This window comes from Tamandua tetradactyla, chromosome 6 (genome assembly GCF_023851605.1).
Source record: "Tamandua tetradactyla isolate mTamTet1 chromosome 6, mTamTet1.pri, whole genome shotgun sequence".
NCBI classification, from domain to species: Eukaryota; Metazoa; Chordata; class Mammalia; order Pilosa; family Myrmecophagidae; genus Tamandua; species Tamandua tetradactyla.
The window spans coordinates 147,117,409-147,142,439 of NC_135332.1; the positions used below are offsets into that span (position 1 = coordinate 147,117,409).

At 45.7% G+C, this 25,031-nt stretch overlaps 1 protein-coding gene, 1 long non-coding RNA gene and 1 pseudogene across 2 annotated transcripts in view; 2 read left to right on the forward strand and 1 right to left on the reverse strand.

Annotated features, from left to right (window-relative positions):
• Positions 1-1,256: 1,256 nt before the first annotated feature.
• KLF10 (KLF transcription factor 10) lies at positions 1,257-9,904 on the reverse strand. Its single transcript, XM_077167401.1, has 4 exons — positions 9,427-9,904; positions 6,128-6,361; positions 5,105-6,014; positions 1,257-4,460 (listed from the first exon to the last, which is right to left on the reverse strand). The coding sequence occupies exons 1-4, from the start codon at positions 9,460-9,462 to the stop codon at positions 4,201-4,203; spliced, it is 1,440 nt and encodes a 479-aa protein (XP_077023516.1). The 5' UTR covers positions 9,463-9,904; the 3' UTR covers positions 1,257-4,200.
• LOC143688924 (uncharacterized) overlaps positions 7,769-25,031 on the forward strand; it is a 63,693-nt gene continuing 46,430 nt past the window's right edge. The window contains exon 1 of the long non-coding RNA XR_013178383.1: positions 7,769-7,856. This is a non-coding gene — a long non-coding RNA (uncharacterized LOC143688924). The remainder of the gene's footprint in view (positions 7,857-25,031) is intronic.
• LOC143686418 (large ribosomal subunit protein uL24 pseudogene) lies at positions 18,688-19,712 on the forward strand (annotated as a pseudogene).

A 25,031-nucleotide genomic window follows, 5' to 3' on the forward strand; every position in this document is an offset into this window, starting at 1 on the left:
TTCTTAACTTCTCATTTTCCTCCCAGAATCTCAGATATTTCCAAACCCAGGCTATGCCTCCACTGACTAGTGTCTCAGCTTATAATGAAAAAATTAAGTTATTCAAAGAAAATCAAAGAAAGACATCACCATATTGTATTTTGGGGTATTTCCCCCCTTTTGGCATCCCACTGCTAAGCCAGTCAGTTAAGGTCAAACTGGGATTGTTGACATCTGTTGAGTAGATAGTTGTGCACTCCTAAATCTCTACTAAGATCAGAATGGCAACTGGCAGGGGAAGCTTAAAACAACAGACAGCCCCAATTAGAGGAGGCTGCATTATTTGGCAGCCTAGGTTCAGGTGTGGCTTCATAATTTAGACTTTAGTCTGGATCCTGGGGGAAAGGTTTTGTCACCAATGCTGCCCCTCATTCCCTTGAGATTTTGAATCCTAGAGCTCTGGACATGTCTCCATACCACATTTAGCCCATGATTCATGTAACATCCAATTTTGCGTACTTTATCATATTAAGCTCAGACTCAGACTGGGAGAATTCATTTGGGAGGATTTGGGATGGGAACATTTAGATGTTTCCACAATTGAGAAGAAAAAAAAAAAAGACTAAGATGACAAATGCAATACATGATTCTGGATGGGATCTAAGAATGGAGGAGAAAAGGCACAAAAGGACATTACAAGGCCATAAGAAAATTTGAAATACAGAATGTAAACTTATTAAATTTCTTGAACTTGATGACCGAACTTAAGGTGGTTTACACAAGTGAATATCATTGTTCTGAGGAAATGCACACAGCAGTCATAAGGGTTCAAGAAGCATGATGTCCATAACCTACTCTCAAATGTTCAAAAAACAGATGGTTGAGAGGAAGGAAAGGAAGAAAGGGAGGAAAGACGGAAGGGAATGACAAAGGCAACAAGGTGTTAAGATCGGTGGAGCTGGTTATCTGGGACCATGGTATGTTGGAATTCACTAGATGGGTTTGTATTATTTTCCCAACTGTCTTGTAATTTTGAAATTATTTCAAAATAAAAAGATAAAGAAAAAACTAAAATAGTAATCTGTAAAATATACAAAGCACTATTTACATCTAGCTCTTTCTACTGAATGACTGAATGTTTTCAGAAGTAGATGACCTTTCATGCAGCTTAAGTACCAGTATGTTTATTGCACGTGAAGTACCACTTATGGTCTGAGTTAATTTAACTTCTAGAGGTAATTTATTTAATGGGTTGGGCTTCTTTTAATTTAAAAAAGCAGCCTCATTGCTTGTAATTTTTCATTCTTTTCTAGTTATATTCTACTTAACAAGGTTTTGCTGAGAGAGCCAGAACTGTATTTCAATCCCAAAATCGTCAAGGTGTACAATTATGTTTAAAAACTAAAAGGTATTGGTTTCTTAGAACAGGCTGACTCCTACAATGTCCCAACAAATATATAAATCTGTCTTCACTTTGCATGCTAAATTGATTTATATGTTAAAGATATATGCTTCCGAAAAAATACGGAACAATTAAATTTTACCATCAGGTAATCCCCTGACACTGTGTGAAGTATTAGGAACACCCAAATCTATAGGCTAAGCCCTTGATTTTGAGGCTTACTCTCGTGAAGCTTATGTAGGTAGCAGAGAAACTGAGTCTACATATAGATATGCCTAAGAATTACTTCTGGAGGACCTCTTTTGTTGCTCAAATGTGGCCTCACTCTAAGCCCAACTATGCAAGTGAAATCATTGCCCTCCCCCCTAAGGGGGACATGACATTGAGGGGTGAAAGTCTCCCTAGTGGTGTGGGAGATGACTCCCAGGGATGAGTCTGGCCCTGGTACCAAGGGATCAACAATTCTATTCTGACCAAAAGGGGGTAAAGAAGTGTAACTAATAAAGTATAAGTGGCTGGGAAAGTTCAGCGTCAAGAGGCTACTCTGGAGGCCACTCTTACGCAAGCTACAGTTAGACGTTGCTACCTATCATAACTTGCCAAAGTCCAATAAAAACCATTCCAGCTAATGCTGAAGAACACCTATGGCAATATATAAGATTCTCCCCAGGTTCCGTGTATTGGGGTAACTTTCCAGAAACCTACAACCTCCAGATGGGTCCCTGGACCAGCTAAGTCCTGAAACCTAGAGGGCCCAGCCTCTCTAGAACATCAGCTAGTTCCATCTCCCTATCCTGCATTACTGACAGCCCTTCCCAACATGAAAAAGTTATTATGGCCATAGCCTAAATACCCCTAAAGAGTGTGATAGAAAGGTGACAATGGAGTCACAGAGAAGGTAGGATTTAACCAGTATGAATGCTGAATCATTGTATTGATATTTCCTTTAGTCTCCATTATCTTAGAACAGCTAGGAGTAAAAACCTGAAATTGTGGAACTTTAAGCCACCCAAACTCTGAAATTTGTTCTATAACTAATTGTTGCGCTGTGCTGTGAAATTTATTGTTTTTTAGTATATATGTTATTTTTCATAGAAAAAGAAAAAAAAGTGATAAAAAATATATATATTCCTTCTAGCCTCCCTTGTTCTGGAGGAGCTAGAAGGAAAAATCTGAGATGACGGTATGGTGGCCCATGACAAACTCTAGGATCTGTCCTGTAACTATTTGCTGAAGAGTACTTTTAAAACTACTGCTTTTTTCTTTCTTAGTTTTGTATGTATGTTACATTATGCAATAAAAAAAGTTAAAAAAAAGAAAAAAGATACATGCCTACTACAGTTCTAAATTTGAATGAAGCCCTTAGAGAAATTCTGACTTTGAATAGTACCATAAGTGATTAATGTTAAGGTTAGAATGAGAATGGTTGTCAACAAATGCAACTGACAATTATATATACCAAAGAAATGCTTTATTGTAAACAAGATATAAAGTACAACAAAAGAAATATTGTGCAAATTGTAAGAGTCACAAGGATTTTTTTTTTTATTAAGAGGAAATGAGGAAACTCTTTTAATTCAAGGTCCAGGTTCTGATGTCAGAAAATCTAAACCCCATATACTGAAAAAAGTTAAATGGGAAAACATGGTGACATTTCTCACTATATATTTCAAACAGTTTACTTTTGTTTTACTACTGTGTGTGCATCACCCACTATACAACAGAGTAACAGATATACTGTTAACAAAAGTGAAATGTCCTAATAATTTTTCTACCCATCTAATTCCATATCCCCCAAAAAGTTCCTATAAATTAACAGGACAATATGTGTCCATTAGTGAATAATGGTCACTAGCTTTCTAACTCAGTAAAGCACACGTTATATCCTTATAACATAAGGACACTTTACCGATGACAAAAGCCATCTTTTTCAAAGAGTTCTCTAACATTCTTGCTATCCCTTCTTTACAATATATATTTTCATCTTCAAATTTTTTTCTAAACAAAGTGCAGTATATCTTAAGAGTCTAGGAAAACACACTGGTATATCATCTTCAAATCTATACAGAAAACTGCAGGCAAACTAAAGTTCAAAGCATAATAAAATGCCTATATAGTTTTATGTTAAACTTTCAAAACAAAAATGAAAAAAAAATTGTTGCTACACTTCAAAGCAATTAAATTAATGAGGATTCCAATTATTTGGGCCCTCTAGCAATATACAGCTATCAATTCAATATTGTCAATTCAAAATATCAGCAATAGTGTAAAATGCTAATTCTAGATATATTTAGCAACCATATCCATGAAGTTGACTGGAAAGACTTGGAATAGTAAACAAGACAACTCTAGGAAAAGAGAACAGTATCTGTAGTAATACAAACCAATTTTACATCTCCATCTCTGTACCGTATGTTTATTCCCAGTCTCTATACTCTTGAAACCAGTGCTTTAAAAGAATCACATTGAAAAGTTGGTCTCAAGTATATACAGCAAAAGTAAAGTAACAAATCGTGCACAGAAATTCAAAATTTGTGCTACCTGTGTTGACCTCATCTGAAACCTTCAAAAAATATTCAAATGAATAAAAGCTTTCCCATCTCTCTTATGTGATAAGAAATGAAATCTGCCTTTCTGTGACCTGCCTGTGGCCACAGCACGTCTTGTCATCTAACCCAGGCTGAGCTTCACCCAAGGCTGTGGGGCGTCTGCTTTCAGCCCACACTGGAGGGCCACAGACTTGCAGTGGAAGCATTTTTATATCACCACTGGCTCTGGCTGTGACCAGTGTTAGTTCTGACTCGTCACCTTCCAATCCATCACTGTGCGGCAGCAGGGGCTGGAGGGAGAGCAATGTCGTTTAATTTGCTCACTTCCATTTGCCAGTTTGGTAACTTCTTGGCTGACAGGTGGCGCCGGGCATGCTTGGTCAAATGGTCACTCCTCATGAACCGACGGTCACACATGGGACAGGCAAACTTCTTCTCACCTGTATGGGTTCGTCGATGTCTGGACAGTTCATCGGAACGGGCAAACCTCCTTTCACAACCTTTCCAGCTACAGCTAAAAGGCTTTTCTCCTGAAACAAAGAAATTCAGCTTATCATTACTGCGTACTTGTTAAAAACACTGTAAATTACTGTCACTTACACCTGCAAGTACGTGAAACAACATATGTTTTTAGATAATGAAAACAAATAAATTGTAATACGCCATCAAATGGGTATTGGAGGTGTATTCTTCTACTAGATCTTCTCCATCCAACTTTTACCCTATCACATTCACGACAATCTTCTCTTTATAAAAAAAGCCAAAACCCTAAGTTTTCTAACCTCAACTATGTTTCCAAGGCTTCAAAAGACACTTTAATAAATTAACTAATCAGAACTCCACAGAATCATCATTTGAAGGATTAAACAAAAGCAACTTGATGAAATCTTTTAGACTATCTTATACTAGTCAGTGGTCAGTGCTGAAATGACTAATAAGGCAAGTTCTTTCTGGTTTACATTTGTGATCACAGCCAAAAACATCACCATCTAAATTTCTAAGACATAAATCAAAGTTGGGTGATTGGAGGTGATCAGGTTGAATCAAAGGAAATATGTGACATCTGAGACCAAGAGGGGCCCTTTCTTATTATTGGACTTTGAGTCTGATCTTAAGTACTAAATAAATGTATTTTTCTAACTGTCAAATAAACAAATAAATAGATGGTGGGTACCTGTGTGTGTTCTCATGTGAGCCTTCAGATGAGAACTTTTAAAGTATGTCTTGCCACATCCTGGGTGGCTACAGATATGACTTCTTATCCTCGATGAGTCCATCTGAGGAGGGACTTTGGCTGCAGATGGGGCAAACCCTGGAGCAGGGGCAATGGGAGAGAGTCTGGTGCCATTTGGGCTCACTACTGGAGGCTTGGGGTTCTGAACAACGGGCTGGGGTACAACAAACATGACTGCTCCTTTAGGCACCTGAGTGCCCATGAACACCACCGGCGGGCAGACAGCAGGTGGCTGACTGGGTGGAGTGCTGGGAACGACTGTCGTCACCACAGGGTTGCTGGCAGGGAGGGGAACCATCTGGCAGATGACGGGCACGGGCGGCACTCCCCCTGTTGGCGCGGCAGGTGGAGACACCAGCATTGACTTTTGCTGTGCAGACATGGGAGCTGGCTGAGACCTACAGATGACAGACTCTGAGGAAGGCGCAGTAAAGTCATAAAGTGCAGCACTTGCTTTTTCATCAACATCTGCCACTGCATTTTTCTCACATTTGGGTCTGTTTGGTGACACAGCTGCACAAGGTATGTTCTTTCTTGAAGTTTCGACATTTAGGTGGGTTCTTCTGCGGAAAGAATTGTCCTGATAGTTGAGGATGCTGGCTGCTTTCACTGGGCAGGATCGGTGGTTACATAGCTGGGCATCAGCTGTATGACGAATCACACTTGTTGCCTGAGCCCTGGGGAGCTTTGGGGCAGGTACTGGGCTCTTATCTTCCTCTTTGAAAGGTGCAATGTGAGGCTTGGAAGTTTCTGAGAATGATTTGAAGTGTCCAGTAGATGGCGCTGGTGCCATCAGATTCGACACTTGGGAAGGTTCAAAGTCAGAGGGACTATAAGGTGGAGTCAAACACTAAAGAGGAGAAATATACAAGCAAACAGTGTGAGAAATTTAAAATAGAATTCATTACATAAATCATAAGTAATTCTATACTTTACATTCACCTTAAAAATAGTAATACTTACAAATGCTGGGATTGTATGAAAATCAGGTGTCCCAGGAAGCAGATTCTCTTCCTCTGACATATCAGATACTGGTGTAACAGGTCTGTTTTCAATGTATTTCTTAAAATCAGACTTCCAACTGCAGCTCATTGATATAAGTGCTTCCACAGCTTCAAAATCACTTTTCTCTGCAGTTTTGTTCCAGGAATACACACTCTCTTTTGACCTTTCAGAAATCACTTCCATTCTTTCTTCCTATTAAAAAAAAAGATGAAAACTCATAAGGATATTTTTGTTATCCAAATGACAGAGGGTTGTTCTTTCGTGCACTTTACACAACATTCCAAGTTAAAATTTGGAAGAACAATTTTTTGGTTTAACTCCCATTCTGACACTTATAAAGTGATAAAAGTCTGGTTGCACTTGTCAGGTGACCCTGACCAAGTCACCCTGAGCAGTCTACTACATGGTAGTATAACCAAATCTTCCTCCTCCTTCCCCTCATACTTAGGCTAGAACACCGAGAAGTTGGCAAGGTAGAGGTGCACCCTCACTACCATTAAGACCCGAGGTTAACGAGGCCCGAACTCGAGATTCAAAAGAGGGAAACACTTGGCTTAGAAGAGGAAAAAAAGTGTTTCATATTCTTTCCAGAGCAATCACCCGCAACTGGGGTCAGACAAAATAAAATCATTCTTTCTCAATCCTACAAGTATGCTACAAGATCTTTTGAGGTAAAAAGGCCAAAATTTTTATATAAAGGCCAAAATTTTTTATAAAGAAAGGCAAGATGTGGAGGACAGTGAGCTCTGGCCTGCTGATATGGGACGGACCTTTGGAAAGTCTCTTAGCACTCTGGGATAAAATGAGTAGGATAAAGGATCTTCAAACTAAGTTTGTTCTAGGTTATTTGAAATCTAAAATAAAAAATTATTTGATATATCTATTGTAGAAGGAGGCCATATGAAAATTTCGGGAAAATCCCCAAGCTTTATTTTCCTTAAATGTCAGCTTTTTCATATTTCTGTTCCCTTTTACTGGATGTATATAACACAATGGTTGTTACACATAACTACTACAGGCTAATGCAACAATGCCTAAAAAAACGAGATAATCGAAATTTTCAAAATTTCTACGATGCTCAAAATAGACTCCATTTAAATTTTTTAATGAAGTTTGATTACAAAAGCAGCATATGCTTTGTATTTATTTGTACAACCCTAACCCAAATTTTAATACTTTAAGTTCTTTAAACCGCACCTTAAAAAAATTGTAGTACCCACCATCCCTCCCATTTCCCACTTAAAAAGCCTTCAGATTATTGTATCAATGTAGAGATTGCGTAATACCAAAAAACATTCTTTACATTGCAAGGTATTATTCTCAACGCTTGTCTGTAAAATGCACAATGCCGTCATGTTGAAATCCTAAGAAAACGGCGCACTGCTTGAAACATCGCTAACAATGGAATTGCATACTCGCGCGCGCCTTTATGTAAGCTTCATTGGACAGCGCATGTTTGTGCAGAGAAAGAAGAAAGGCAGGCAACAGGGAAGAAGAGTGGGAGCTGTGAAGGGCAGGAAGAGAAGCCGGGAGGGGAGGAAAGGGAGTGGGCGCGAGGCAGGAAAGGGAAGCGGCAACGGAGGCGCGGGCGGGGGAGGCAGACTAGGGGCGGGGGCGGACGGCGGGGGAGATCCTCGCTGGCGCGGACAGACGGATGGGGCCGCCCTAGCCTCCGAGAGGTTCGCGGGTGAGTCACTGGGAACATTCCTAGCCGCTCGCACGTCCCCGCGTCCCTGCCCCAGCCATTGGCCAGCCCGCCGGGCGGCCCGGGCTCCGATTGGCTGCTCTGCGAAGGACCGGGGCGGGGAGAGGAGGGGGCGAGGCATGTGAACAAAGCGTGATCAGCGGCTGCTCGGGGCGGCGCAGGAAACGTGAACTGGGAATTGCCGCGCCGTCACCTTTCACCTACTTCCTGAGCTCGCCGGCCCCCGCCCTCGCGCCCGCCCGGGGGAGGGGCCGCGGGCGCCGCCGCCAACCGCCCCGCAGTGCGCGCTGGAGCCCGCCGGGAGGGGCGGGGCCGCGGATGCCCGCCCCTTCCAGCTCCCTGCTAGCCGCCGTTCCCTTAGGAACCGACAGAGGGGCCGGGCTTCGCTCCCGCCCCTGGCGGAGACCGGGGTTGGGTCACTTGGGGACGAGAAGCTCCCCGGGCGCACCCGCTCCCGGCCCACCCCCGGCCTCCGCCCCAGATGCCGGAGGAGGAGCCGGGTCCCCGCGGAAACCCGGCTCCCGCCCTCCTCCCGGCCGCAGCCCCCGGGGGCCTGGCCGAACCCTCGGCCCTTCCCGCCCACGCCGCCCGCCCGCGGGGACCTCAGACCACCCCCGTCTCTCCCCACAGGCGCGGCGCCCCCTCCCCGCGGTTTCCGGCAGCTCCGGCCCCGCCCGCCGCGCGTCTCCACAAGTCCCCAGACGTGCAGCCCCCACAGGCCCCAGCTCCAGACGCGCGGCCCCCAAGGCCTGCGGCTCCCGCCTCAACACGCGGCCCCCGCGTCTCGCGGCCCCGGCTCCCCCAGCCCACCTGCTGGGTCTTGCGTCCCACCCTCCCGCCTCCGAGGTGGTTCCCTATCCCTTCCGAGGGGTGCTAATGGGGCGGTCACCTGCCCCCGCTAGGGATGGGGAGTCCCCTCCCCGCCCCCCCAAGCGGTGCCCGGGACCGCGTGCCATCCCCCGCACCTACGCCGGGCGCCTCCTCTTCTTCCCAGCTATCTGCTGCGGTCCTCAGCTGGGCAGTCTGCGTTCTACAATTCTCGGTTCAGACCCCCGAGATGAGCAGCCCCCTTCCCTCCTCTCCTGTGCACGCCCCGCCGCTCAAATGCTCATAAGCAGCCCCCTCCCACCCTGGCTTCGCATTCCAGATCCAGACCCGGGCATCTCCCCTGTGCCAGGAACAGGGTGGTCTCCCTCCTGCCCCCGCCCCGTCCCCTTCCACACCTTCCCCTTCGCTGCCAAGGCAGCAGCCCACTCCCCACTCTTCATAGCCTCCTCGTCGTCACCTGCCCCTATGCCTTATCACTACACCTTGGCAAGACCCATTTCCCCTTGTCTCCAAATCCCTGTCCGCCTCTTCTGACTCCCTCCTCAACACACAAGCCCTTACCAATCTCCACAGTCTGCAGGCAGGAAGCCCCTTTCCTCCCCCTGACTCCGCTGCAGCCCGGGATCTCAGGCGTGGCCCACGTCAGGGGCTCGCGGTTCGCGCTCAGCTGATCCCCCGAGACAGGGCGAGGCAGGGAAGGACCGGGCATCCCCAGGTGACTTACCGCAGCCTGCTGGAGAGACGAGCCGAAGTTGAGCATGGTTGACTGCCTGGCCGCCGGCGGCGAGCTGCTTAGCTGCTTGGCTACCTGGACACAGATTGGCGCGCGGAGACACTCGACGTAGCTACCGCCGCCGCCGCGCTCCGCGCCGTCTGCCCCCTCCCCATTCAGGTAGCCGCTCCGCCTGCTCCGATCCGTGGACGGGGGTGGGGGGCGGAGCCTGAGGCTGGCCAATCAGTGGCAAAGGTGTGTGAGGCGCCGGCCAATGGTTTCGCGGGGCCACGCGTGATCAGCGACTGCCCGGCAGCGTGAAGCCTGTGTCAGTGGAGCGTGTACACAATCCCCGGCAGCGTGTTCCCTCGGCCTTGCTCGGGGGAACTCCCGCCGCCACCTGATTCAGTGACGGCCCCCCGCCACTCGCCCATCCCCCCGCGGCCAAGCCCCAACCCGGGTCTCAGGGAGCCACGCCGTTGGCGGGGGCGGGAGCTGGGAGGCGCGGCGGCGCACCCAAGCACTGCGGAGAACGGGCCCCACGTGGGGGGTAGGGAGGGATGCCCGCTCCGCCCCCTCCCCGCCCCGCCTTCGCCCGGGCGGGGCGGGGCGGTGGCGCAACCCTAGGGGCCCCAGCCAAGAGATTTGCTTTAGGAAGTGCCGTACTCCTGCGCGTCTGGCAAGGAACGCGGTCGGACGACCCGCGAAGCTTCATTTCTAGAGCATTTTCTGGGTTTTGCCTTGGGGAGTTCCGAGGAACACTGGGGCGAGGATCACCCCCAAGTAGGGCCGGTCACCTGCTCTCCCCGCCCCTCGGTCCACGCCCCGGCCGCCGGCGCGAGGTCGCCCTCCCCTCGTGCGGCGCGGGAAGCGGTGCCCGCCCCTGACTCCTCCGCGCGGATCCCTCCTCCTGGGCAGATCCTGAGCCCGGCTCGGGGACTCCCAGGGAGCTCGAAGCTGGAGATTCCAGTCCTTATCCTTCTGTGGCGCCGACGCCCGGCTGCGGAATCGAGTTTTGGGCTCGGTGTAGTTGAAAGTTTAGATTGCAGGATACAAGCTGTTTCAGAGGTAGACCCCAGTCCTCGGCCAAGGCCTCCGGAAAGGCTCTGCCTAGAAACCGTTAGGAGGGAGGAGAGCGAGGACGACAACGGGAAGGGGGGGTGAGGGGAGCTCTTCTTAGGGTCACCAGGCGCGGAGGCGTCCTGGGGTGGGGGTGCTGGCGTGGGGGTGCCACGGAGACGACCGCTAGGTCGAAGACACACCGCTCCCCAGTTCCCACCCATCCCCCCGAGCCGTTCGTAGGCGCGCTTTGCTTCTGGAAGGAAACCCGCCTGCTCGGTGCGGGGGCTGCGCCGGGGGCAGGAACTTCCTGCTCCTAAGCCTATGGTTCTGCTTTAGCTCCGTTTTTGCTTTATTTTGACCGTTTGGTGCCCGTTCACAGCAGCTGTTGTCAGAGAGGGGGCAGTGCAACGGGGCTTAAGGCAAGCCAGAGGTTTTGTCTCTCTTTTGAGCAAGCTGAACACCCGGCAAAAAAATCAGCCAGCGGGAGCCGTCTCACCTGTGTAACTGAGAGAGTGACGACAACCACAGTGTGAGCATAGAAAGGGAATTGATTTTTGTAAGAACTGTCAAATCTAAAAGCATTTTCAAGTTGTTCCTTCTGGTATGTGTAAGAGCCAGGATGGATAGCAATAACAGTATAATAATAATAATACGGTTTTCCAGGGCCAAGAAGGGAAGGGGACTGAACGGCTTCTTGTCACTGCCTTTCCTGAATCAATTGGAGGGGCACCAGCTCAGCAGCCCTGGCGGCTCTTCCTGCCTCCCCTCCACCCTATACCCCTGCTTCTGTCTGCAGGGGTGTCCCTCCCTGCAGGCTTCCTTCCGCCTGGGCTGGCCCATCCTGTTGATCTGAGTCTGAGGGGCTGGAGCAGCTGGCCCTCTGGCACCTGCTGGCAGAGGAAGCTGTTATTTGTGCCCAGCCGGCAGGCCTGCCTTCCTTCCTTCCTGCCAGGAGGCTGCCCCCGCCCCCCTTGGGTGGCCACAGCCGTTCCTCCAGGCCTGAACCCCATCTCTTCCTCAGGAACGAAAGGCTTGCTGGCATGGTGCCCCAGCATGCTGAGAAGCAGGGAGCATTTATGACTTGTGGGAGTAATTCAAAACAGGAAAGAAAAGAAAAGAGGAATAGGAGGAGCATGTGGTGGTGACAGAATTCCTAGAGGTTCAGAGAAAGATGTTCCCCAGGCACCTTAGACTCAACAAAACCCAACCAAAACCAGAATTGTTGTTGTTTGTGCTCATTTCCATATAGGCACCTCCTCACAGCTCTCCCATCCAGCTTTCACCTTTTCTCTCAAAGCCCCAAATCCAGGTAGTTCCCAAGTTCTGTAGTTCTGCTTCAATGTCTCTCCTTTCTCACCTTTCACTTTTGTCCCTCAAATGCTGCTAGTCCAGGTCAGCCTGTGGTCAGCTCTTGCTTGGATTAATCAATCTGCATTTCTCCCACCTGTCTCCTCCCTCCCCCACACTTCCATGAGAAGGATTTTAAGAAGTCGTGATCCAGTCATCAAATTCCCTGCTTAAACATCCATAAATTGATGCAAATGTTCTAAGAAATGATGAATATGCAACTATGTGATGATATTGAGAATTACTGATTATATATGTAGAACAGAATGATATGTTAATGTTTTTCTTAATTTTTAAATTAATAAATAAATTTTTAAAAAAAGATCCGTAGCCCCCTGTTGATTAGGAGATTAAAGGCCATTCCATTCGGAGTGTCACAGTTTCCTCTCTGACCACTTTCCTAACCAACCCCCACCTCATCTCCCACCCAAACGTATGCTTGCCCAACAGCCCCACCAAAAGGCCTGCTGTTCCTCAAACATATGGTGCATTTTCATGTCTCTCTCATACTTCCTCATTCAAGAAACATTATGTTAACTCATGCCTTTGATCATTTATCTACTCAGTTCTTTCAACAAGTGTTTAAGTACCTACCATGTGCCAGATACTGTCATAGGCACTAGGGCAACAGCAGAGAACAAGAGAGTCCAAGGCACTGCTCTCAAAAAGCTTGGATGGGGGAGACAAGGAAGATCAGACAATACATTGAGTAGGTACATATGTAACTAAATATGAAGCTAAGTAAGTTAACTGCAATGCATAGAATTATGGGAGGGTGGTGTGATTGTGCCTGGGTGGCCTGGTTGGTGTGGAGATCAGAAAAACTTGCTCTGAGGACACTTATAAGTTGAAAGTTACAAATGCCATAAGAAATTCCAGGGAAGGTGTGCTTGAGGGAAGGGAACAGCTAACGTGAAATCCTACAGCAGGAAGGAACTGGCCAGTGTGATGTGGTGGTTGTGGCTGGAGCTAAGGATGGTGGGGAAAGTGGAAGGTGATAGGTTGGGGAGGCAGGTAGGAGAAGCCAGAGTATTGAGGAATTTTTTTTTGGATATACCATATAATTTTTTTTTATTGACAAAACAAAACAACATAAAAACACAAACATTCTTAACATATGAACATTCTATACTTTATGTATAATCAGTGGCTCACAATATCATCACATAGTTGTATATCATCACCATGATCATTTTTTAGAACATTTGCATCACACCAGAAAAAGAAAAAAGAAAAAAATCTCACATACTCTACCCCTTACTCCTTCCTCTCATTGACCACTAGTATTACCATCTACCCAATATATTTTAACCTTTGTTCCCCTATTTTTAAAAATTTATTTATTTATTAATTTAAAAAATTAACAAGCAAGCTAAAACATTAACATGTGATCATTCCATTCTACATATGTGCTGGTTTGAAAGGAAGTATGCCCCCTAAGAAAAGCCATGTTTTAATATAAATCCCATTTCATAAAGGTAGAATAATCTCTATTCAATACTGTATGTTTGAAACTGGAATGAGATTATCTCCCTGGATGATGTGATTTAGTCAAGAGTGGTTGTTAAACTGGATTAGGGGATGACATGTCTCCACCCATTTGAGTGGGTCTTGATTAGTTTCTGAAGTCTTACAAAAGGAGAATGAGAGACTCAGAGAGAGCAGAGAATGCTGCAGCACCACGAAGCAAAGAGTCCACCAGCCAGCGACCTTTGGAGATGAAGAAGGAAAACGCCTCCCGGGGAGCTTCATGAAACAGGAAGCCAGGAGAGAAAGCTAGCAGATGATGCTGTATTTGCCATGTGCCCTTCCAGCTGAGAGAGGAGCCCTGACCGTGTTCACCATGTGCCTTTCCAGATGAGAGAGAAACCCTGAACTTCATCGGCCTTCTTGAACCAAGGTATCTTTCCCTGGATGCCTTTGATTGGACATTACTATGGACTTGTTGTAATGGGGACATTTTCTCGGCCTTAGAACTGTAAACTAGCAACTCATTAAATCACCCCTTTTAAAAGCCATTCCGTTTCTGGTATATTGCATTCTGGCAGCTAGCAAACTAGAACAACATATATAATCAGTAATTCACAATATCATCACTTAGTTGCATATTCATCATTTCTTAGAACATTTGCATCAATTCAGAAAAAGAAAAGGACAACCAAGAAAGAAATAAAATGAAAACAGAGAAAAAAAAGGATTATACATACCATACCCCTTACCCCTCGCTTTCATTGATCACTAGCATTTCAAACTAAATTTATTTTAACATTTGTTCCCCCTATTATTTATTTTTATTCCATATGTTCTACTCGTCTGTTGACAAGGTATATAAAAGGAGCATCAGACACAAGATTTTCACAATCACACAGTCACATTGTGAAAGCTATATCATTATTCAATCATCATCAAGAAATATGGCTACTGGAACACAGCTCTACATTTTCAGGCAGTTCCCTCCAGCCTCTCCATTACATCTTGAATAACAAAGTAATACCTACTTAATGCATAAGAATAACCTGCAGGATAACCTCTCCACTCTGTTTGGAATCTCTCAGCCATTGACACTTTGTCTCATTTCACTTTTCCCCTTTTGGTCGAGAAGGTTTTCTCATTCCCTTGATGCTGAGTCTCAGCTCATTCCAGGATTTCTGTCCCATGTTGCCAGGAAGGTCCACACCCCTGGGAGTCATGTCCCACGTAGATGGGGAGGGTGGGAGTTTGCTTGTTGTGTTGGCTGGAGAGAGAGGCCACATCTGAGCAACAAAAGAGGCTCTCTTGGGGGTGACTCTTAGGCCTAAATTTTAAGTAGACTTGACCTATCCTTTGTGGGGTTAAGTTTCATATGAACAAATCCCAAGACTGGGGGCTCAGCTTATAGCTTTGGTTGTCCACACTGCTTGTGAGAATATCAAGAATTCAAATTGGGGAAGTTGAATTTCTCCCCGTTCTCACCATTCTCCGAAGGTGTTCCCCCTATTTTTTTCTATATCCTTTACCATTCCTTTTCACTGATCACTAACTACTGAGAAATTTATAGGTCATAGCTTGAACTCTGGGCGCAAAGAGAGACCATGTGTCTTGGAAGAAATGAAAAATGTACGTTTTTATTCTTAAAGGGCCCCATGCCTGCCTTGCTTTCCAGGTCTTTGCTGCATTATCACCTCATGGAAATCTTCCTTGATAACCCAGGAGGAATCAATTATTCTCCTCTGGCCCCTTAGCACTTTGCTCACACCTCCACATCAGGAGGGAAACATTTATCTCATTGTATGTAGTATTTTTTCAGTACTGACTCTCCCCCATGTTCCACCCAGATTAATTTATTTAGGGTCGTGGCGAGGTCATAATCATCTTTCTGACACACTGTCTGTTCTTTATTAGGCATGTAGGATTTTTGGAATGAAGGAAATAAAAAATGTATATATGTTATCTCTGAAGACCCACTGGGATCAGAGACAGAATATGCACAGGTGCTGTACTGGTTTGAAAGTATTGTGTACCCAAGAAAAGCCATGTCCTTGAATCCTGATTCAGTATTGTAGGGTAGAAACCTTTGATTAGATTGTTTCCATGGAGATTGAGTCACTCAATTGTGGGTGTGGCCTTTTGATTAGATGGTGATGTGACTCCACCCATTCAAGGTGGGTCTTGATTAGTTTACTAGGTCCTTTAAAAGGGAAAACATTTTGGAGAAACCACATGCTTGAAGAACAGTTGTTTCAGAGTCAAAAGAGACATAGACATTTGTAGATGCTTAGAGTGCCGACCGAGAGAGCAGACGCCTCGACATGAACGTTTGGAGATGCAGAGCTCAGCAGTCGTTGCCATGTGCCTTCCCATCAGATACTAAGCAAGCCAGAACCCAGAGTTGCTTCACAGAGGAGCTAAGTGAAGGCCCACAAATTCTTAGAGAGGAAACTACTGGCATCAGAAGCTTGAAGCAACAGAACTGGGAATAAAAAGCTGCAGATGCCAGCCATGTGTCTTCCCATGTGACAGACATCAGCCTTCCTTGAATCAAAGCATCTTTATCTGGATGCCTTAGTTTGGACATTTTTATGACCTTAGAACTGTAAACTTGTAACTTAATCAGTTCTCTTTTTAAAACCCATTCCACTTCTGGTATATTGCATTCTGGCAGGATTTAGCAAACCAATATAGATTTTGACTGTGATGGTTGACCTCCATTGATTGAGGAAGAGAAAACTTTGACCTGGTTTACAGATGGTTCTGCATGATATGCAGGTACCACCTGAAAGTGGACAGTTGCGTCTTTCTGGGATGTCCTTCAAGGACAGTGGTGAGGGAAAATCCTCCCAGTGGGTGGAATTTCAAGCAGTGCACCTGGTTTATTTTTCTTTGAAGGAGAACTGGCAAGAGGTGCATTTGTATACTGACTCACAGGCTGTTGTTAATGGTTTGGCTGGATGGTCAGGGATTTGGAAGGAGCATGAATGGAAAATTGGCGACAAAGAGGCCTGGGAAAGAGGTATGTGGATAGACCTTTCTGAATGGGTAAAAAACATGAAGACATTTGTGTCCCAGGTGAATGCTCACCAGTGAGTAACTTCAGCAGAGGAAGGTTTTAATAATCAAGTGGTTAAGATGACCCATTTTGTGGATACAGGTCATCCTCTTTTCCCAAGCACTCTTGCCATTGCCCAGTGGGCTCATGAACAAAGTGGGCATGGTCAAAGGTGTGCCATTTTGAAACTTTTTGGAAAGCCGTGTTCTTTACTCATTCAATACTGCTGGGTGGGATCTTTTGATTAAGTTGTTTTCATGGAGATGTGACCCACCCCACTATGGGTGGGACCTTTTGATTGGGTGGGCCCATGGAGATGTATTTCTACCCATTCAAGGTGGGGTTGCTTACTAGAGTCCTTTAAGAGGGAACCATTTTGGAAAAAGCTTTATAGTCCACACAGTTAGAGACCTCTGGAGATGCAGAAGGAAAATACTCTTGGGGTTTCCTTATGAAATGAGAAGCCAGGAGAGGAAGCTAGCATATGTCACCATGTATCTTCCCAGCTGGCAGAGATGTCCAGAAGCCAAAGACCCTAGCAGGCACCAGCCAGGTGCCTTTCTAGCTGACAGAGGTGTTCCGGACAGCATCAGCCTTTCCTAAGTGAAGATAATATCTTGTTGGTGCCTTAATTTGGACATTTTCCCAGCCTTAGAACAGTAAGCATGCAACTCAGTAAATTCCCTTTTTAGAAGCTGTTCTGTTTCTGGTATATTGCATTATGGTGGCTTTAACAAACTAAAACAGTAGGGATGGAGGTTATGTATGGACTTTCATGCGACATGGACTTTCACTCACCAAGGCCAACCTGGCTATGGCCACTGCTGAGTGCCCATTCTGCCAGCAGCAGAGACCACACTCAGTCCTTGATATGGCAGATTTCCTGAGGTGATCAGCCTGCTACCTGGTGGCAGGTTGATTACCCTGGACCATTTCCATCATGGAAGGGGCAGCAATTTGTTCTAATTGAAATAGACACATACTTTGAATATGGGTTTGCCGTTCATGCACATAATACTTCTACCAAAACTACCATCTGTGGATTTATGGAGCGCCTTAGCCACAATTATGCTATTCCATGCAGCATGATGATCAAGGAACCCACTTCACAGCAAATGAAATGTGGGAATGGCACATGCTCATGAAATTCTCTGGTCTTACTATGTTCCCCATTATCCAGAGGCAGCTGGGTTGATAGAATGGTTGAAGAGTCTTTTGAAGACTCTATTACAGTACCATTGTCTGGCAGGGCTGAGACAATGTTCTCCAGCAGGCTGTGTATGCTCTGAATCAGTGTACACTTTATGGTGCTGTTTGTCCCATAGTTAGGATTCATGGGTCCAGGAATCAAGGGAGGGGAATGGGAGTTGGCACCACTCACTATCACCCCCAGTGATCCACAAGAAAAATTTTTGCTTTCTGACCCTGAAACCTTAAGCTCTGCTGGTATACAGGTCTTAGTTTCAAAAGGAGGAGTGCTCCTACCAGGAGACACAATAATGATTCCATCGAACTGAAAATCAAGACTGCCACCTGCCCACTTTGGGCTTCTCATGCATCTGAATCAACAGGCAAGGAAGAGGATTACTGTACTAGCTGGGGGAATTGATCCTAACTGCAACTACACAATGGAGATAAGAGTTTTCCTAGAATACAGGAGACCCCCTCTAGGGTGTCTCTTAGGACTGCCATGCCCTGTGATTAAAGTCAAGGGAAAACTGCAATAACCCAATTCAGGCAGGACTACCAATTGCCCAGAAACTTCAGGAATGAAGGTTTGGGTCACTCCACTAGGAAAAGAACAACAGTTAGCTGAAGTACTTGCTGAGGGTAAAGGGAACATGGAATAGCTAGTAAAAGAAGGTAGTGATAAAAATGAACTACAAACATGTGACCAGTTACAGAAACAAGGACTGTGATGGTACATTTCCTCCTTATTTTGTTATGAGTATGCTTGTGTTTGTACATAAAGCAAATATTTTGTTTCCCTCTTATCACATAACATGTTATATTGTTCACATTACAGTATTTAAGTTATAGGATATTGAGTTTAAGAGTGAATATTGGTGGCAGCAGGTGAGGATTTGCTGGGAAAGCATATGTAATCCACCACCATCCATGGACGGCCACAGTGGCTCTCGCTCTTAGAGACCCGGAGACTCTCCTATTGACCAAAGGCAGCCAGGGAGGGAAAATAGAAGCCATCGAACTGGGGAGGGGAGAAGGGAAAATGAATGTTGGGAGCTGGAGGGGCAGGAGCCGGTAGAGTTGGAGTTGGAGTCAAGTCTTGGCAGTGTAGTTTCTGTAAGAATGGTTCCAAAGTCACTGCCCTTGCCAAAATGAAGTTCAATCCTTTTATGACTTGTGATCAAGGCAAGAACCCTAAAGGGCATTTCAATGTACCCTCCCACATTCACAGGAAGATTGTGTCTTCCCCTCTTGCCAAGGAGCTGAGACAGAAAGACAATGTTTGATCCATGCCTATCCAAAAAGATGATGAAGTTCAGGTTGTGTGAGGACACCACAAAGGTCAGCAAATTGGCAAAGTAGTCCAGGTTTACAGGAAGAAATATGTCCTCTACACTGAACGGGTGCAGCGAGAGAAGGCTAATGGCACCACTGTTCATGTGGCATTCAACCCAGTAAGGTGGTTATCACTAGGCTAAAACTGGACAAAGACTGCAAAAAAAGATCCGCGAACATAACACCAAATCTCTCCAAGTAGGAAAGGAAAAGGGCCAATATAAGGAAGAAACAGTTGAGAAGATGTAGGAATAAAAGAATCTTATGTGCAGCTTCCATTAAAACCTACTAAAATGTAAAAAAAGAATGAACATTACTTAAGGACTTGCACCCTATTCTGGAGAGATTTAATGCATTTCCAGTTGTATGCAGGGCAGTTGAGTATCGTTCGGCAAGACATATGTCTGTTATTGTGTTCTATTTAGAGATGAAGTATGGTTTAAGGTGATGTGTATGGCTGCCAAGTTGACAAAGGGTGGACTGTGATGCTTGGGTTCAAGTGTCACCTTGGCCAGGTGATGGTACCCAGTTGTCTGGTCAGGCAAATACCGCAAACCATTACTACAAGGATATTTTGTGGATGGTTGATGAACCAGAAAGCGGGTACATTAAATCATCAGTCAGTTGATTGCATCTGTGACTGACTACACCTGTCATCAACTAAGGGTGTGCTATGGCTATTGGCTAGGAGCCAATGACATAATCCAGTCAGTTTGGTTTTATCCAATCAGTTGAAGGCTTCTAAGGGAGAAGAGAGAATTTTTGCTGTTTCTTCAGCCAATGACCCTCTCCTGTGGAGTTTGTTCAGGACCTTCATTGGAGCTGCCAGCTTCACAGCCTGCGCTACAAATTTGGAGTCATGTGACCCCATGGTTGCATGAGACCTTTTATAAATGTCGTATTTACAGATATCTCTTGTTGTTTCTGTTTCTCTAGAGAACCCTGACCAATACAGATGCCTAGGCAGAAGTGTGAGTCTTTCTATTTCATTTTCTTGGCTCATGTCTTTGCAGGGCCTGATATGGCAAATTGTCGTCTTGGGCATGAAAAAAAGAAAGTCCTTGGGCAATAGTAAGCGGTACCTAGGATAGATGTGGGCCCATCTTGCTGCTGATGCTGGTCTCTCCTTAGAGTAGTGAAGGAGGTGGGTGGGGCTGAGAGGTAAGAAACCATGAATTCAGTTATGAACATTAAAATACATTGTCCCCACCAGCAATTTTCTTGGCTCATTGTAATCAATGGGTATCGCCACCATTCATTCATTCACGCATAAAAAGGTTTGGTTTCTGTCCTCTAGGAGCTTCCAATATAGTGGGAGAAGTAAATAAGTGAATTCATAAGCGTTTATGAAAGAGCCTGCTAAGGCAAGGTTAGGGTGTGTGTGCAGTGTCCTGAGAGGGCCTGGGAAGGGGTCAGGTAAAGCTTTCTCTGTTTGACCTCTAAGCTGGGGGTGGGAGGCGGGGGCAGAGGGGTAAAGGTGGAAAGTGTGGAATGCTGGGAGATTCAGGATGCACTGAATTGTCTGGGTCACAGATTTGAGAGGTGGACTGAGGAGCTCAGTGAGGGAAGCAGCCCAGGACATAAAGAGCCTTTGATGCCACGCCAAGGAAGGTAGAAGTGAGACTTTATCCTGAGGATAATGGGGAACTAGTGACAGATTTTAAGCAAAGGATAATGATTTAGAAAGCTCATTTTGGCCCAGTCCAGAGAATGGACTAAAAGGATGGAAGTCTAACACCAGTTAGGAGGCTTTAGTAGTGATCCAGGCAACATAAACCATGCTGGCCTCCATGAAGGAAAAAGGGAGGATGGACTAGAGACCAAAAACCAGCAGTAGTTGCCCAAGGAAGGGACTACAAGAGGTCGTAGGTTTGGTGGAGAGGAAGAAAATGCCAAATTTGGTTTAGGACGTGAAAATGAGGCTACCTGTGAAACATCCTAATGGAAATGTCCAGTGGCAGTTGGATTTCAGGCATAGAGCTCAGGAGAGAAAGATCTGGGCTGGAGACTGAACTGGGAGTCACTGGGGTGTCTGGAAGTGGCAGTTGCAGCCAGGGGAATGAATGAAATCCCCCAAGAAGGGTGTGAAACCAGAGAAAAGAAGACAACTGACAGTGGCCTTCTGAGCAACTCTGCTTCTTAACCACAGGCCCAGGAAGGGGGAGACCTAGCAGGAGCTGCGGGGGTGAAAAATATTAGCAGAGGTGCCACGCTCTTATGATTTTCTGGACTAGTGTGATACAAAGAAGAGAAGAAGGCAAACAAGAAGTGATTCAGAAAGTGAAAGCATCAGATTAGAAATAAAATGATTTCCTCTGGTAAATATCATTCATTATTTTCATTATGCCAGCAACCATGTTTTAAAGCTCATTTTTAAAAGTTTTTTTTTTTTAATTGTGAGCTCCACAGGTTGGGTGGGGTAAACTGCTTCTAAAGATGGCCACAACAATCCCTTCCAGCCTGCATAACCTTTTGCAATGTAGGTCTCAAGCAGGCTTGAAATTCCCATTTCACCCTCTTGGAAACCAGCCTCCAGGCAGAGGAGCTCAGGCTAAGCTACTGAATAATGAAAGGACACATGGAGGGAGAGAGGCCATGTGGATCACCCCAATCGGGTCACCCCAACCAACAGCCGGGCCCAAGACACCTGCCATGTGAATGGGGCCACCCCAGGCCCTCCAGCCACAGGCACCTGCTAGAAGAAGAAGAGCAGAGCTGGGCCACCCCTAGGAACGCTGCCCGATTCCTGACCCACAGATTCGGGAGCAACAAAGTGGAGGAGCAGCTCAGGCAGTTCTTCCTGCCTCCCACCCACTCCCAGTGCCTGCTTCTGTTTACAAGGGTCAGGTTTGAGGATGTCTGCTGTACCGCAGTAGATAATGAAGAACATTGAAGGTGTGTAGCTTTCAGCTTGGGAGTGATTGCCACAGTTTTAAAAATATTTTATAGGAGCTCTTCCCCCCACACCCTGCCTTGGGGGAATGGGGAGAAAGGGGGAAAAATTAAACTTCCCCATTTGGAGAACTTCTGATAATCTCACAAACAGTGGGGACAACCAAATCAAACCCTCAATCCTGAGGTCTGCACCCCTATAAAACTTATCCCTGCAAAGGATAGGCTAAGCCTACTTAAAACTAAGGCTAAGAGTCACCCCCAGAGAACCTTTTTTGTTACTCAGATGTGGCCTCTCTCTCTCAGCCAACATGGCAAGCAAATTCACTGCCCTCCCGCCTCTATGTGGGACATGACTCCCAAGGGTGTAAACCTCCCTGGCAACATGGGACAGAAATCCTAGGATGAGCTGGGACTTGGCATCAAGGGATTGAGAAAACCTTTGGACGAAAAGGAGGAAGAGAGAAATGAGACAAAATAAAGTGTCAGTGGCTGAGAGATTTTAAACAGAGTCGAGAGGTTATCCTGGAGGTTATTTTTATGCAAATACCATGCAATGGTTCAGGTTAAACAATGGAATTTATTTGCTTACTGTTTTGAGGTTAAGTGAAAATCCAAATCAAGCAGTTATCAAAGTGATGCTTTCTCCCTGAAGACTGGCATCCTGGGGCCAGCTGCCAGCAGGCCTTGGTCCTTGGCTTGTCCCATGGCAAGGCATGTGGCAGCCTCCTCTGGCCTTCCCAGTTTCTTCTGGATTTCATTTATTTCTGCTTCTTACTTCCTGTGCCTTTCTCTCTGTGTCTGCATTTCATTCTGTTTATAAAGCACTTCAGTTACAGGGTTAAGACCCATCTTGATTGGGTTGGGTCAACCTTAACTGAAGTAACCTCATTAAAAGATCCTACTTGCAATGGGTTCATACCCGCAGAAATAGATTAAGTTTAAAAACATGTATTTCTCGGGTCCATACAGCTTCAACCTACCGCAGGTATGAAAAGAGGGTGTTCCTTTTCTGAGGCTGAACATCTTCCGGGTTCTTTGTGGATTATAAGATAAACCTGCAGGAGGACGAATAACCAGTAAAAGCTATAGTTCATGGCCCCCTGTGTAGCATTCTTCATTGAAATCTTTTGACTGTTGAGCTCTTCTGGAAGAAGGGCACGGGATGTGTGTTCTCGACCTTGGGTGCTCCCACCAAGCCAGGCTGGGCAAAGGGGTGCAGTCTTCTCAGGAAGCCCTTCATCTGACCCCAAAAGACAAGTGTGCCAGCCCTTTTGGTTTTAAGTGCTATACTGCCAATGGTTACAAATAAAAATAACTATGGTGATGACCAAAATGAAATCAAGACAACCACAAAAAACAGACTGAAAGACGTGATGGAGGTTCCGGGATCTGATATGGTCCTCTTTAATGGAAGCTATACATTTTTTCTCATAGTATTTTGTTTTTAAGTTCATAAAATAAAATTCATCAGATTACAAAGGAAACCATTATGCTGATATACAATTGTCAAAATATATTTTAAAAAGTTGTAATTTAGCAATACAGTACTCCTTTATTAACACATTAAATCACAAGATCTAGCGTGGGTCTAATAACTGAAGGAATACTGAAGTGATGACTGTGAATGAGATCTCGAGATATGCAACACTTGTAATATGATATGAAAATATAATTCCTTCTAGTGGCCAAGTCACAGGCCTATAATGACAGCCACTATATAGGCAGAGTGAAAGAAATGCTAAGGATAGATTAGAGGTTAGTGAACATAAGATATCAATTCTTTTTTCCCATCCAAGTTCATAGACCCCCCTGAATTCTAATCACAGATCCTTTAGGGGTCTGGGGAACCCCAGGTGAAGAACCACTGCTTAACCTGCTTATAAGAGGAAAAAAAATGGAAGCTGACAAACTTCATTCAAGGTAGGGACTCTTCTAATACCTCCTCCCAGGCCACTCTCAGTGAAGATCTGGCCGCCCCTCCTAACTCAGACAGGCAGTGAGGCTGGAGGAGGGTTGAGAGTGAAGAGCAGGGAGATGCTTCTTGGTCTCAAGCAGGGAATTTGCATCCTCGAGCACCACAAAACTGGGAAGGGCCCAAATCTAACTGGCCTTTGCTCCACTCAGGAATGAGTCCCTTGGGGGTATTTTCCTTTGGGGTTAGGGAAAGCAGGGCCTGGGAAGAAGAGGATATAAATGCAATGTGACCTTGAGAGGCAATTGCAGTATCTGAAAATCTGGACTGGGCTCTTCTGGGCTCTCTTGGGCCTTTCACTTTAACCTGATCAGCCTCAGTTTCCTCAACTGTGACATGGGGATGGCTGCAATAACTCTCTACACCCAAGAAAATCAGGGATCTTGGGAAGAGTTGAGTAATACAGTCTATGTGAAAGGGTTTGACAGAGTCTGAAGCAGTGCTTCTCAAGCCTTTGTGGTGCACAGACTCCCTGCGGGTCTTATTAAAGTGGATTCTAATTCAGTAGGTCTGGGGTGAGTGGCAAGATTCTAAAAAAACAACATCCCAGTCCATACCAAAGCTGCTGGCTCAAGGATGGCTCTTTGAGTAGGGAGGGTCTAAAGTACTCTACAGATGTTAATTGGTATTACCCAACCCTCTGACCCAAGGCAGATGACAGCTGAGGGCAGGGAAGGAGGCACAGTCCCTGTAGTGAGGTCATGTTTCTGCTCAGTAGGACACTCTGGTCTGGCAGCTCCACCTCCCTTTCCCTGCCCACCACAATCAGGACTTGGTGAAGGTGGGCATGGCCAACCCAGGTGATGTTTCAAGCCAAGTCAGGAGAAACTGAGCAAAAGTTGAATGGGTTATTTGTGCCATGAACAAAGAAGTACATGAAGAAAATATTTTGCATTTGTGACGCTAAATATCTCACAAACTTCCCAGAGATCTGTTATATCCTTTGGTTTTGTGGGTGAGATTATTCACTCCTGCAGAATTTTTCTAAAGCATTCCCTTTCTCATGACACTCATGAGATGAAGAACCTAGATAGCTTCCTATGACTTACTATGTCTAAACTCCTCTCTAAGAATGCCATATCAGAGAGGAGACAATGTCAGTGTGGCTGAGAAGGTCCCAGGTTGAACTCTTGGGCGCTGCTGGAGGGAGCGTAAACTGTTATTCTTGAGAAAGACTTACAGCAGTTTTTGTTGAGGTTGAGTATGCACGTGCAGTATGACCTGTGAAAAGCTCCCACTGGACAGTAAGGATGTTGATCACGGCAGGACTCGGGGTAGCTGGGTGTTGGAGGC